Source organism: Astyanax mexicanus, chromosome 8, assembly GCF_023375975.1.
Source record: "Astyanax mexicanus isolate ESR-SI-001 chromosome 8, AstMex3_surface, whole genome shotgun sequence".
Taxonomy (NCBI): domain Eukaryota; kingdom Metazoa; phylum Chordata; class Actinopteri; order Characiformes; family Acestrorhamphidae; genus Astyanax; species Astyanax mexicanus.
Window position 1 is genome coordinate 35,850,238 of NC_064415.1, and position 15,507 is coordinate 35,865,744.

The 15,507-nt window shown below is 38.7% G+C and overlaps 1 protein-coding gene across 3 annotated transcripts in view; it reads left to right on the forward strand.

Annotated features, from left to right (window-relative positions):
• The window catches only part of ank2b (ankyrin 2b, neuronal), a 281,005-nt gene that overhangs the window by 96,891 nt on the left and 168,607 nt on the right, over positions 1-15,507 (forward strand). Inside the window, exon 1 of one of the 3 annotated variants that reach the window (XM_049483037.1) lies at positions 13,026-13,207. The exons of the other annotated variants lie outside the window; for them this stretch is intronic. Coding sequence (XP_049338994.1) covers positions 13,163-13,207 — 45 coding nt within the window. The 5' untranslated portion in view covers positions 13,026-13,162. Of the gene's footprint in view, positions 1-13,025; positions 13,208-15,507 lie in introns of those variants that run through there. 3 annotated transcript variants of the gene reach the window in all.

The window sequence follows — 15,507 nt, forward strand, 5'->3', positions numbered from 1 at the left end:
TTCATCCCCTCGCTGCCACCCAGACGACACAAGCTGAGCTTAAACCTCAATACCTTTAGACCGCCGTGATAACAGGCACGTTTAACTTGCCTTGGGAGTGGACGTCCCTGAGAGACGAGGACAGGTTCACACAAACCAATCCCTGCACGGCTCGATAAGGCCCGATACCAACCCGTTCTTATTGAACACCACTTTGATCCAATGCCAGTTGCTAGAACACTCAATTCCACTCTCGCTAGGGCCGGAATGCATGATATGGATATGGAAATGGACAAAATTATAGTAATGTGATTGCAGATTTGGGATTGTTTCAAGAGTATTTTAATAATATACATAATATTTGAATAAAAACCATGGGGATCCACTTGAGACATTAGCACCTTTCAACATCTTACATCTTACTATTTGAAAGATTTAGTCAAATGAGATTCTAATTTATGTTGTGTCTGGTGTTGATACAGCATAAACAAAAAATGAGCCCGGCCAAAAAATAAATTTACCAGTTTATTCACAGAATCTTAAGGACAAAACAGTGTGTTTGGAATGCAAAGGATAATGAAAAATAAAGGAGAATTAATCAAAGTTGAACTTCCATCGCTGGCTTAAACAGCAGTGTAAACAGCATGAAGCAGAGGCAGCGTTTGTTTTCAGCTGTGGTAATTAGCGCCATCTGGCTAATATATCGGAGTATATTTGATAGCTGGGTTGGATCGCGAATGGATCACGTTCTCGCCACCAGCGAACCGCTCTAGAGTTTAGTTGGGACTATTTTGATCCGTACCTGAGTGTGATTACTGTTTTCACACCTGCTTAATCGAACCACACTACGGGTACAAACAAATTGAGTTTTTTTTTAATCAGACCAAATAGTGCTGGTGTGAAAATGCCCTAAAGAACCTCATCATGTGCCCTTCCACCTATCACGAGTGAGTATTGTGCATCCTCGAGGTCGACCTGACTGTAGTTTCAACAGCAACAGAGCTTGTTAGTACACATATGCTGATGGGCTTGGTGGTCTGGAAATGAGATGTGTTCAGGTAAATTTCTGTATTGCTATCTTGGTAACGGAAAACACAGGTGCGCCACTGAATGAATACAACCCACATAGACATCAATTGTTCAAATGTTCATTGCTATCTTGGCAAAAATCTTTTTTTTTTTTTTGTCGTTGTTATGATAGCAAAGCCAAACTGACACACCCTAAATTAAGCTACAGATCCCTAAAATAGGGCCTGTCATGTGTGAAGAGGCAATAAACTTCAATTCAAGTCAGTTTAAAAATATTTTATTCCAGCATTTTTTTTCTATTTATTTTTTATTGGTCCATTCATAGTGAAATGCTGAGTCTAAAAAACTACAACTAATTCGAATTATATCAGAAAGTGAAAAACAACACAGAAATGCACTGTTGTCTGTAATGAGAACATCATATGTTACACTGAATGCCCTATTTTTCCTCCACTGGAACAGTGCATACATCACCCAGCAGACAATAGAGCTGTCAGTGAAGCTTATTGTTGCCTAATTATGATAAGTGAACATGTGGGCTTTGCTAGAGCACGCCATCTTATGTTGGTTACGACTCCGCCTCTTTGTTGTTGCTTCCTAGATAAGGAGGAAAGCATATATGAATTAGTGTGGAATATGCGCTACTTAGCAGATTGTGATGACAGGCACACTATATATCTTGGGAATTCCAGCCTATTGATGGATGTGTATGCATTTAAGAGGCTTTACATTTTTTTATTGTGGGGTGTGAAATTGCCTCTGCATCCTTGGGGATGCTTCTAAAATGTCACACAATCTAAAGGAGCACATATCCTGCTTTTTTCTTGTCTCTGAGGTCCATTCAAAAGGTGTCATAATCCATTTTACCATTTTATATCTATCTCTCTTTATGAATCAGGTTGTTTTTGTGTGACTTTAAGATTGATACATGTAAATGATTACTGCACTGTTTGATTGTCTTGTGTCAAAAAGTAGTCAGCCTGGACACCAATACCACACTATAATACTATAATTATATTATGAACAATGATTCATGTATGTTAATGGCATATTACAGTGATCCCTCTAACATTAGGATTTTTTTCAGCAGTGACTGCAGGCTTACACTCCCCAATCATTCTAAAAACTGCACTGCTAAGGTAAATTTATGATGAAAATAGCACTGCTGAGGTAGATATTATAAAAAAGGAATTAAGACCAAATTTTGCTATGTCTTGATATTAATAATGAAATCTTTATGAATGTTTGGAGTAACATAAATGGTACCGTCAGTAATGTGATGGATACTGTTGTTGACAGGGTTGCACATCAAGGAGATGCAGAAAATTAATTAAGAGTAATTTTTAATAACAAAGAAACCAAATAAACACGAAAGCAGATAAACAAACACACAAGCGAAGAAAATAAACTAGAACAAGAAAAACAAAGGGACTATAAATACACAGAAACAGGAAACAAGAAACACCTGGGGATAGATAACAAAGGGGTGGAGTGAACACTGGTAAAAACACTGAAGACTGAGACGGAAACAGGGGAAAAACACACAGGGCCACTTGTAGGGGAGCACGTGGGGAAAGAACACACAGGAGAGACGGAAATACACAGCGACTGACAGTGATCAGTGTAAATTTTTCTTTGTATCAAGCAACAACAAGTAATGCGACATTGCACAAAACATTGCATGCACTGCGATATGACTATTTCACATGTATACAATGCAATGACGATACTGAAACAATATACTGTGAAGCCCTAATGCAAATACAATTTTTTTTTTTTTTTTGGTTTTGAAAAAAAAAAAAAATTTGCTGCATCCTTAATCTAAACAGTTTTAAAATGCGACTGTCCATTCTCAGTTTGGTCTTTTGCTTTTATTGCCTTGAGGAAAAGTGCAAGTGGACTTGTGTATGTTTTATATCCATTTTATTGTTTTTTCGAGCTGTAAGGCACACATAAATCCTTTTATTTTCCCAAAAATCATCAGTGTGCCTTATAATCCAGTATGCATTATGTATGAATTCTAACAGTCAAGTTGTAAAGAGCAGTAATGATGAATTACAGAGTGTTATAGGGGCTGGCTAGCACTACTAACTAGGGGTGGCTATGCTGCTAACCTCCGCTGAGTAGCACTGCTAACTGGGGCTGGCTAGCACTGCTAACCCCGGCCGGCTAGCACGGCTATCCGGGGCTGGCTAGCACTACTAACTAGGGGAGGCTATGCTGCTAATCTCCGCTGAGTAGTGCTGCTAACCAGAGCTGAGTAACATTGCTAACCTCGGCTGGCTAGCACAGCTAACCAGGGCTGGCTATGCTGCTAACCGCAGCTGAGTTGTGCTGCTAACCGGGGCTGGCTAGCACTGCGAACTGGGGCTGGCTATGCTGCTAACCAGGGCTGAGTAGCCCTGCTAACTGTGGCTGGCTAGCATTGCAAACAGGGGCTGGCTATGCTGCTAACTGCAGCTGGCTATGCTGCTAACCACGGCTAGCGCTCACCCTTGGACAAAATATTGGAATTCTAAGCTTACTCAAAATAAATGGAAGCACTTTATTCACCCAAATAAACAGTTTTCAGGAGAGAAATCTGTGTAGATTAACTTCCAGCACTCGTTTGACTTTAAAAGATTCTTTTTTTATTTACTAATTACTGTTTTGTTTACTTAGGTGCTTACCCCAGCTTTCCCATTAGATGGGAAACATGGTGACACAATTGTTCACTTTGATATAGACACCCTTACTAGTGTCGCTTAATGTGCCTTATAGTCCAAAAAATACAGTAATCAGAAAGGTGAGGAAAATATGACTGTTGGTGTGTGTGTGTCTGTGATGGAGTCTCGTATCCTACATTTCCTGTTTATGTCTGTGTCAAACAGAGAGGGTAAAGGAGTGTGAGAAAGTGAGGGACATGGTGAGAAGGTTACAGAAGAACAAGAAATCTGTTGAGAATGTGTTTGAGCGAGTGAGTGAGTGTGCAGAGAGGGAGGTGTCTGTTCACTGCATAATAAAGACTCACTCAGCTGTGAGTAGCAGTCTGGTGGCCTCTCTTCCTGGAAGCGACAGACAGCTGAAACATTGGGCATATTGTCATTTCTCATTTGAAAGGCTCTGTAGAGGTCCAGGCAATGTTCCTCTTCTTCTGTGCTGAAGGAACATCATTCTGAGCCTTTTCCACTTCTTCAGACCTCGCGCTGTCTTCTTACATTGTCTTCTTCAGCCCGAACAATGACTGCACAGTCTCGTCCACTTCAGTTCAACTTTACCACATTGCTGTAATGAAATTTACTCCAAAACACACCACCAGTACATTCGGTCAGTGACATTTCTGGGTTCCGGGGTGTCAGAGTTTCCTACTGATCCTCGTGTTTGGTCAAAGAGACACTTTTGACCGTTAGAGCATGACAGAGGTCTTAGTCACTTGACATTTGACCTTTAAATGCCAGACATTTGAAATCTTTATACAGGCAGCCAGTAGCTACACAACAACAAGATCGGCATCCTGCATGTGTCGGCCTGTGACGATAAATATTTTGTTTTTGTTTGGACTTTCTATTGTCCCAGAACCAATTGAGATATATAATTTATAGTGGTGTCAATTAATAAAAAAAAAAAAATCCAATTAATCACAACAATACTCTGTGATTAACTGCAATTAATGTATATATATTAATGAATGTAAGAAATTTATATCAGGGGTGTCACCAATTAACATACTAGTATATACTTGTATGTTTGAGGGGAGATAAAGCCGGTGTGGTGCGCTGGAATAAAGAATGCATGATCAATTGGTTTGTAAATTTTATTGTAAATATCTAAGCCTGGTTATAAGGATTTCTAAATTAGAGAGTATAAATGTTTTCACACCTGCAGTTGGTTTCTATGGTATGTATCAGTTAATGAGTTTGTTTATTTGAAGCGTTTTCTACCTATTTTTAGTTTAGTTTCACATAGACATAAACCTAAACAAACTAAAACGCGCACCAATAAACCACACAAGCACATCGTCTTCTCTGATTGGTCAGAGCTGTCTGGTGTGGGAAAAAGAAAGTAAATATAGTGAGAAGATTCTGTGTTCCTGGGCGTATACCTGTGCAGTGTGAAGCTGCTTTAACACAGAACGCTGAACATTTTCTGTTGCACTTTCAAACACAGTGTTTTCAATGGGACGTGCAGCACAGATGTCCACATAGTAAACAGAGTCTCGTGGCTGTGACCAGTGAATGCTGCACATACTGTGCTTAGTGTGCTGGGGTGGGTCTGTTTACCCAGATATTTAGCGTTAGCTATCTTGTGTTAGTAACTACAGGTTTAAATCGGATCTCCGGTTGATTCCGCGTTTTACCAAGGTAGCACAACTCGACAGAACACCGGTCAAAGTGGGCGCCGTTCGCGGCAGATTTTTTAATATAGAACAAATCATAGACCAAATGTTTGCATGTATGAATATTCATTAGCAGTTTAGTCAGCAGACTAAAGAACTTTACTAAATCTTGTCGCCATTAGGTTCGTAGGTGAATTTTCTCTATTATTTGGGCCTTTTTGTTAAGAACAACGTACATTAGACGATATTGAGGTCAGCAGAAATGATTGGGGTCATGTCTATACATCGTACGATAAGACGATAATGTAATTATTGTGACAGGCCTCGCTCTCTTAATACAGGTAGAGTTTCTTCAGCTGATCTTATATTTTCTGCTTATCTTATTTGATATAGGACTTAAATTGAATGGTGTCAAACCAATAACCTCTACCAAAATTGAAAATATGGAAATCAAATCAGCCTTAATGAGCCCTGCCTTGCTGCTCCCCCCTTATCCAGAGCCCCGGGCCATCTTGAATAATGTGCCTATCCGCCTCCCACCCACCCACAGACTGATCCATTATTCATCCAAGTCTAGGGAGGGGCAAACCTGGGGGTTGTACTTGTGTCTGACAACTGGGATGGGGGTATGGACCCGGCCACTGGAGCAAATGTCAGTGCGGTGACTGCTGTTCCACAGATGTGTAAATATTTATGAAAACCTGGCTGATGCTAATTTGCAGGGATGAAAGCGTGTCTTGATATGATATAACCTTTGGAGTGGAGAAGACCCAGAAGCCCTAGTTGGTATTTCTGAGAAGCCTGGTCAATACATGTGACCCCCAGGAGAGCTTTCATAAAATGCAATTGAACTTTTATTGAACAGAGTAACTGAATTTGCATTACTGGCTGAGAAGAATCACTGTTGATGTTGAATCAAAATGACATGTTCTATCAATTAGGGCTGTTAAAACATATATAGAAGTATTGCAATATGTTGTGCAATACTGTATTTGGCTCTTCAGAAAATAGCTTATTTTACTTAAATTTTGTGCACATGATTTTAAGTTGTTTTTTTATAGTATTATAGTATACATATTGGCAGGATATCTACTTGGCTTACAGTATCGCAATATAACAGTACAGTGTCATGGTGTGTATTGTATCATCCATATGGCTTACTAATAGTGGTAACTTTATATATAATAATTCACTGTAAATGCTAACTAAATGCCATTATCTAATGGTTTGGGATTACCGTAATTTTTACATTATTAGACGCACTATCAATAAACATCTGTTTTCTGGTCTATTTTCATACATATGGCCTACCGTTATTATAAGTTGCATTATGAGACACTAGTAAGGAACAGGGGTGTCGCCATGTTTTCCTTCTAATTCAGCAGGTCTTGCTGCTGGGTGATGTTAGTAGGGGATAACTAAAGTGAAGCAAGGTAAATGTTAGGTAAACAAGCTGTAATTCTTAAAAAAAAACATTTTCGTTTAAAGTCAAATGAGCACTGGATGTTAATCTACACAGATTTCTATCCTGAAAACTGTTTAATTGGGCATTAGCATTAGCGTCTAACCGCTAGCCACAGATAGAGCTAGTAAATGCCACCCGACAGCGCTACATTGAGGAACCCTGATTGTTCCGGCAAGCCAGGGCGATATTATCTAGCGTTTTTTTCCAGATAGCTAACCCCTGAACAGTGAAAGAGCTAGCGCTTAATGCGATTAGTGGCTAATGCTAATGCTGCTCCAGCAGTGCTAGCCGGGGTTAGCAGCAGGCTACAGGCTGATAATACTCACCTCTGGATGGCGAAAGAGCTAGCGCTTAGCTCAGGTTGCGGCTAATGCTAATAATGCTCCAGCAGTACTGGAGAAACATCATCAAAACTCCTGTATAAAGTATACTGTTGATTTACTGTTCTCAAAACCTGACTGGTAGAATTCATACATAAGACACATCGGATTATAAGATGCACTGTCTATTTTTGGGAAAATTTAAGTATTTTAAGTACGCTTTTCAGTGCAGAAAATATTGAAATGTTGTTAATAGTAATTTAATTATGACACATTGATAAATGCTTCTTTTGTGATTACTGACCATTCATTTTGCAATATTTCAAATAATCTAAGAAATAATGCAACTTGGAATATTAAAGTAGCATTGTGTGAATTAAAATTTTTCGCTCTTGGGCTCCTCCTTCAGTTGTGGAGTATAATTGACTTTTACTCCACTGTCATAAATACACATCACGCTTTAAGCTCGATCTTGTGGACAACTGTGGAAGTGAACAAAGCATGTGTGTAGTTGTAGAATAACAGTACAGGAATTTGAACTATTATAACAGCATTACAGGATAAAAGGATATGTTATGATATTGACACTAGACGAGACAGTGAAGATGAGGCAGAGCCATCTCTGTGCACTAGAGCCTTTAAATTTGCTCCCAAGTGAAAGATAAAACTTTCCAAAAAAATACAAAAATAAAACCGTTGTTGAATAATCTGTGTGTGTCTCTGTCAGTCTCTGACATTTCCTTCCTTTGTTGTTTTTCATTGAGGAAATCATCATCACTGCGAGTGTCAGGATCTGAGGACAGGAGCGTTTGATCTTCCCTCTTCTTGACGTGCTGTCACTCACCATTGTTTCAGATTCTTGCTTAACCAAACATGTGACTTCTCTCATACGCATGAGCATGCCAAATTAAGTTCCACAGAAGAACCAGTATTAGGTACTAGTATAAGGAACCTCCACATAATGTAAACATCCTATGCCAATCAAAGTTTGGTTACATTCTGCTGATGATTTATTTACCTTTGTTGTAGAAAAGAAATGAAAGATGGGTCCACACCCACCCCTCATCCGGGGTACAACTCCCCTACGTGTTCGTTTTGATAGAGTCGCAGACAGGTGGAGTGAAGTTGAAAGCAAACCAAGTATTTATTACTGAATTCAGGAGAACCAATACATACAAGACAGTTAACAGCCGTCCCAGTAAAAGTTCTGACCCCGTCTGATCTGACTCCATGTTTTATACCCCAAATGACGTGAAACCTGCTGATGAGGCGTTGCTAACGATTAGCTCATGTTAATATGCATAATTTCACGTGTTAGTACTCAAGTTTCACGTGTCTGACCGGACCACTAGTGTTTGGCCTTGACTGTGTTCTTCCAGAATGGAACATCGTGGCACTATCTGTGTGAGTGTGCGTCACCCCCCTCTTTGAAGCCGCTGCAGGTTCCCCCACACACAGAAGGCCGCTTTGATCTAAAAGCCTCCTCTGTAGAAATGTAGTCTCGTACCGAGTGTACCAGTCGAGTTGATGACCGTTAGTTAGGGTCATGCAGTGAACGAAATGCTTCAAGCATGAGCTACGCAAGTCACACAATAGATTTCATATGTTATATGTTAATGTGTTAGTAACGCGTGGTTAGTCCGCCATACAATAGATCCTATGTGTTAGTAAACGCCTTATGTATCATGTGGGTTAATTTGTCATATAATAGATGTGTTAGTCACATGCCTGATCAAACAATGTTTTACTATATGTGTAAAGAATATATATATTGTGGTTATTGGTTAATCTTCTATATAAATGTATATAAAGTACAATGTGAGTATTGATTAATGCATATAAAATACAAGGTTTCACACAATGATTATGTAATTATAGATACTAAGTTAAGTAATCATAACTGAAAGATATTTGTCAATACACCCAAGGTATAATAAACAGTTACTCTTCACCTTTAACTTACAGTTAACTCTTGTTACGCCTAAGTTTCGCTTTAAACCTCAACCCAAAACCCAAAGCTCCTAGGTTTATCTCAAAACCTGAATCCCATCCTAATCTCAACACAAAACCTAGAATTTATCTTAACCTTAATCTCAATTCCGAACCTCAACTCAGACTAAATCCTTGGCTTAACTCAAAAGCTAATCCTCATCCTAATGTAACCCCAAAACTTAAACTCATCCTAAATCCTAGGCTTAACTCAAAACCTAAATCCCATTCTAATATAAACTCAAAACCTCAACTCAAAATAAATCCTTGCTATAATCCAAAACCTAGACTTAATCGTAACTCTAATCTCAACCCAAAACATAAACTTAATCTTTACCCTAATTTTAACGCAAAACCTAAACTCAATCTAAACCCTAGTCTTAACTCATAACTTAAACCTCATCCTAATCCAAACCCAACATTAAACATTAAACTGAACCTAATCCGTATCCTAATGTAACCCGAAGCTTTAACTCAATTTAAATCCTAGTCTTAACTCAAAACCTAAATCCCATTCTAATCTAAACTCAACCCCTCAAATCAGATTCTAGATTTAACCCAAACCCTAAATCTCATCCTAAACTCAACTCAAAAACTCAAAACTAAACCTAAATTCTTGTTATAACCCAAAACCTAAACCTAATCTTAACCTTAATTTCAAACCAACACCTAAACTCAACCTCATCTCATCTTCAATTATAATTTTGCTTCTTTACTAGTTTAATTATTTAACCAGTAATAACAATGTGGTATACACTAACATATAAATGATTAAATTGATATTCTCTATTGTTCTCTGTTCACTATTTGGCAAAAAACTATTTGTTTTGTGTGTTGTAACTGCTTATTCATGTTTTATGGCATTTACTACCGAATGAACGACACAAAATAAACTCTTTTAAAAACATAATTTATTATAGTCTTAATCTAGGGTGTTACCAAAGTTCATACTCGGCACTAATGGATTCTGACATCCAAGCTCAAACAAAACATAACATTAAACCTCACTCTCACTTTATTTTAGTGTTCTTTGTTAGAGTGTTATAAGCTTTAAAGTCTGGCTGCTCATTATAAACATTATGCTGCTTCTTCTACTCATGTGCTCCAGGTCTTTCCGGGATGAGATCTGCACTGTATACAGTATAAAGAGGAAGAGTGAATCCTAACACTTCCTGAAGTGATTTGAAGTGTTTTAGACTGTATGTGTGTTTAAACGAGAGCTGGGATGGAAATCTGTGATGGAAAGACAGAAGTGTGTTTAAGAAAAGCTCACTCCAGTGTTCTAGCGTGCACTATGACTGGAAACACACTCCAGCTGTCCCCGCGTCACTGCGCTGCTCCACAGCTCCACAGCACACACTCTTCCCCAGCCTCATATTGATCTGCTACCCGGTTTGCAAAGTAGCTGATTGAATATGTAATCAGTATCCAGTTTTCCCACCACAGCTTCACCCTTCAGCGATTTACATCGACTCCTCACTGAGACCTGCCTGAACTCAGAGTGTGATATACCACATGTCTGCTGCAGTGACTCACTGGATCATGAGTCCTCTAAATGTGGATGTAGCTGTGCTCCTTAGAGCTTCTGTTCACACTGAGGAAGAACAGCTCCAACACAGTGGTGCGTGACCTTTTGTGAACCTCTTAGAACCCTTTAGAACAGGGGTCGGCTTGTGAGGTTGTTTGAACTATAACAAACGATAATGAAAAAAAATATATATAAATGAATAAAATGCTTCTCTTATTTGTATCCTCCCCGTCTCTCTGTCGCACTCGGCTCCCTATCTCCTTATAAGGCTGTTTTTTTCCCAGCCGTGTCCGAATTCACTAGCCAGGGCAGCGGTAGTCAATTGGACCGTGACCCTGACGACACGAATTTGATCCCCTGTGAGGAGTGGTGTGTTTATTTATTCATTTTTTTTTTTTCCTTTCTTCTTGGGTTTACCTAGTTTGAGTTCTGCAATTGGGTTCAACAACCCTCTGGGCCGAAGAGCCACAAGTCTGTAGCACTTCATCCCATTACACTTCATTTTCCAAAACAGAATTTTTTTTTTTTGTGAAAAAATTGGAAAATATCTGGCCCACGGCCAAACTTAATTGCCGACCCCTGCTTTAGAATATAACAGCACGAACACAAAACATTTGTGAGAAGCTCAGATGAAGAGCTGATGATGCTCATCAAGCTGAATAAGGTTACAAAACACTAAATATCTAAAGAGAGTTTGGAGATTGGAGTTTAACCAGTCAGGTATTAAGGAGCAGTAAAGCAACTCCCCTGAAGTACAACTTTATAAGGGTGAGTTTTCAGTTTCTAAAAGCACTAAGGCTGGGTGCAGCAGCATTAGCATTAGCCGCTAACCGCAGCGCTAGCTCTTTTGCCCTTTCAGAGGCGAGTATATTGGACTGTAGTCTGCTTGTTTGCCATGTTAAAAGAAGCTACCTGGGATAAACCGCTAGCTGATAGTGCCCTGGCTTACCAGAACACTCAGGGTTCCTCAGTTAGCAGCTAATGCTAATGCTACTGCGTCCAGCCTTAGTGCTGGAGAAACTTCACTAAAAACTTAGAGACAAAATATTGGAAATCTTAGCTTACTGAAAATAAACGAAAGCACTTTACTCACCCATATAAACGGCTTTTAGAAGATAAATCTGTGTAGATTAACATCCTGCACTTGTGTAAAAGAAAATAGTCTTTTTAAGAAGGATAGTTTTGTTTACTTAGGCGCTTCCATCAGCTATCCCTTTAGAAGGAAAACACGCGGCAACCGAATGGCCTCCACATGGTTGTACACGTGCATTTAAGCAGCGGCAGACAGTCTGTCCAAAGCTGTGTACCTCAGTTTCGCACAGTTTTGCACAGATATTTCCAGTAACAGTCGGAATCACGCTTTTATTCACAGAAAAACGCTTTTATTTATATTTTAAAAGGCCATTTAAATGCTTGATTATTATTGTTTTGTTGTTTTCCTCAGGTTTTGAGTGCTTGGCTGACTCTAAAGCGCTGATTCAGCTCTAAAAGGTGTGGGTGGGGCTGGTGACGTCACAGGTCCTGCATTGTTTAATATCAGGATATATAACCGAAAAAAACAACAACAATGCGATGTCAAATTTTTCCAATATCGTACAGCCCTAGCACAGGGTATGCTGTGTGTGATTGGCTGCTGTTTCCCAACATTGTCTGTGTGGCTGAGTGCTGAGTGTAAATTATTTCTTACTTACATTCTTACATTGTTGAGTTTTTCCTTTCTTTTTTCCTTTTTTCCTTTCTTTTTTTGTTCTTTCTTTCTCCTCCTGTTTTTACGGTCACATGATGCGACACTGCTGAGAGAAAAGCTGGTTTGTATGAGGGCTCTTGATGCATATGATGGTGAGATTAGATTTAAGACGACACGTAAACAGCGTAAATCCGCAGGCGTGGGTTTATCATATTTGATGAACAGGTTAGTGTGAGTTTAATCTGTCGGAGACGGGGCGGTGCTGGGGATCGGGCCTGTGGGCCTGCAATCGAGGAGTTTACACTGAGTACACTGCGCTGTAATACTTCCACTGCTACTGCTTCACCTCGAGGAGGCTTACAGAGAGATTTACCCCCTGTCTACACGCACACACACACACACATATATGTACACACACACTTAGACATACACACACACACATACAGAATCACAATGCATCTGCTGGGGATTTTGGGACATCCCCTGAACTCTGTGATTGTGTAATGTGTAACTGTGTGTGTGCTGTAGCTTCTTCTAAGGCCTGATTCTGGGTCAGTTGAGAAGAAGACTTCACTATTTCTAGCCACGTAATCCTCTAAGCGTTTTTTTTTTCTGTGAGCATCTGTGTGTGTGCGTGTATGTGTGTGTGTGTGTATGTGTGTGTGTGTGCGTGAGATATCACAGTGTGCTAATACCTCCAGTCCAGTAATCCACTCGCGGTGGTGACTGTATGGTCTCCCCTTATTATCAATCTGTCCACCCTGTTCCTCCTTCCGTCCGGCCCTTTATTCCTTCATATCTGGACTTTGCTCTGAGGGCTGGGGTTGATTGAACCCCGCCACAGAGACCCATGAGTGGAGGGATTGGAGGGATGGTGACTGGAGCTCCTGTCCAGGTAAGACTGGAAAAAGCGTAGCCTGTAGCTTGTAGCGTGTAGCTTGTAGTGAGTCTTTCTATTGTTTAGTTGTTGGTCTTTTTTTGATGACTTGTTTCCAGCACTTCAGACTTCAGTGCTCTCATTTTAGCACAAATAAAGCTAGTTAGATTTATCTTAAATTAATGTCTTTATGTCTGTATGTCTTTGGATATATATATATATATATATATATATATATATATATATATATATATATATATATATATATATATATATATATACTTACAATATATTTTTATTATTGGCTTTTAATCATGCTGGGCTAATTTTGCTCAATTTGTCCAATTCTACACTGCATTACACTTTATTTTCAAAGGCAACCTGTTGGTTAGTTTAATTTACAGGCTTATTTATTAAATTGCATTTAGCTACTAATCTTCTGACTTTTTAGATGCTCTAAATCTTGTAGACTTCAAAATGGCTAAGAATCTTAATTAAAGAAAAGATAGATAATATTTCTATCATCAGAATGCTCTAAGAATGTTTTAAGATCATTTCTTCTATTCATTCCTAATCAAATTGTCAAAAACTTAACAGAATTAAACAAATCTTTTCACTTTTCACGAGCAACATACACAACAAAAATATTGGTAGATATTTGTTTAAAAAAATAGATTTTGGCTTGCAAAAAAATATATATTACAATAGAACAGATGCAGGGAAACATAAACAGAGGTGGAGGTGAACTATGAATAATAATGATAAAGAGAGCTTTGGAAATGTTATAATAAACATAGTAACATTAAACCATTACTTTTTGGTAGAGCTGCATCGATAAGTTGATATAATCATATAAAAATGTGTCTACTCCAAATGTCAGTGTCGACTTATCGTTACAAAACATTAAGAATTAAAGCTTGATATGTAGTTTAACATATTAACTATTAATACTTGTGTTAATCAGTTATGTAGTCATTTACATGGTGCCAAATATTCAAGAACAGGCCTAATAGTATGCATATCAGTTCTGCTGCAGATAAGGATTTCAGATCCAGGTAAGACGTAAAGGCTCCTTCCTGCGGGAGTTTGTTAGCAGTAAGTGTACTGTAGTGATTATATTTGTGGCTCAGAGTTCTGATCTTTATTAGCGCTGCGGGGGTTTTAACTGACGAGTCTTTTTCCGCCAGCTTCTTCATCCCAGTCCAAGTGTGCCTCTCCTTTCTTGGCTGAAATCATTAATTAAGCAGAGCAGAGCCAAAATGAGCAGCGAGGAGAAGAGGAGAAGACAAGGAGGCAGGTCCTAATGCTGCCACCAGATTAACTTAATCCCTATTATAATGGAGCCCCTTATTGCAGCTTTTCATCATGGCCAATCATTATTTTAGGTCATTAAGGACAAAGGAGGTCATTTGTTTTGTGGGCGAGAGGAACAGAGGTTTTACTTTCAGACAAAGATGAGTCACTTGTGGTTCAGTTAGAGCAGTTATTACTCGTTCGTTCTTCTTTGATTTATTTCTTTAGACCTAAGCAGTGCAGTGTTTTACAGTGTTTTAGTTCTGTACATCCTGAAGAATGTACACAAATTCACCCTCAAAAAAGTGCTTTCTGGTTTTCTTTTTCCATTAATCCAAACCTGAGTCAGTAGTAGATTCACTTTGATCTAGTGGTGATGTACGTTATCCATGTGAATCACAATAAATTAAGATCCTAAATTAGTTTAAACTCAATGTTTTTTCTCCACTTGGCTTGGCTGAGAAGTAGTTTGTTGTGCGTGTTCACTGAGCACCTCTACCTCACTATCAATATTATGTCAACATTACATAGGGTGTTATTCCCTGCTTAGATGTATCATCCTCTGCTAGTCAGAGTACCAAGTAACTTCAAATTCAAATTCTAATCTTATCTCTGTTCTGTAATAAAATTAAAATGAATAATTAGAATAATTAAAGAGTCTTCCAATATTTCAAATCACATTTTTTTTAATCTGGAATTTAATCTGAATGCTCCATTTTGTGCTAAACAAACATGGACAGGTCAATTTTAGGTAAAGGGGATCCTTGTAAAAAATTACTTTTAGATATGTCATCATCTACAAGGCAAGTGTCTAGACTAAAGCTGCGTTCACATTACAAGCCACATTGCTCAAATCCTGATGGTTCACAAACACAAATGTAAGTGACCCGTGTCTGCGTGGAATGTGGACGAAAAATCAAAAAGACGCATGAATTCTGATTTGACCGTTCACATTCATGTCGCAATTCAATGGATCGGATATGTATCCGATTTAAGACAACATATGAAAGTGACTCAAATCTGAT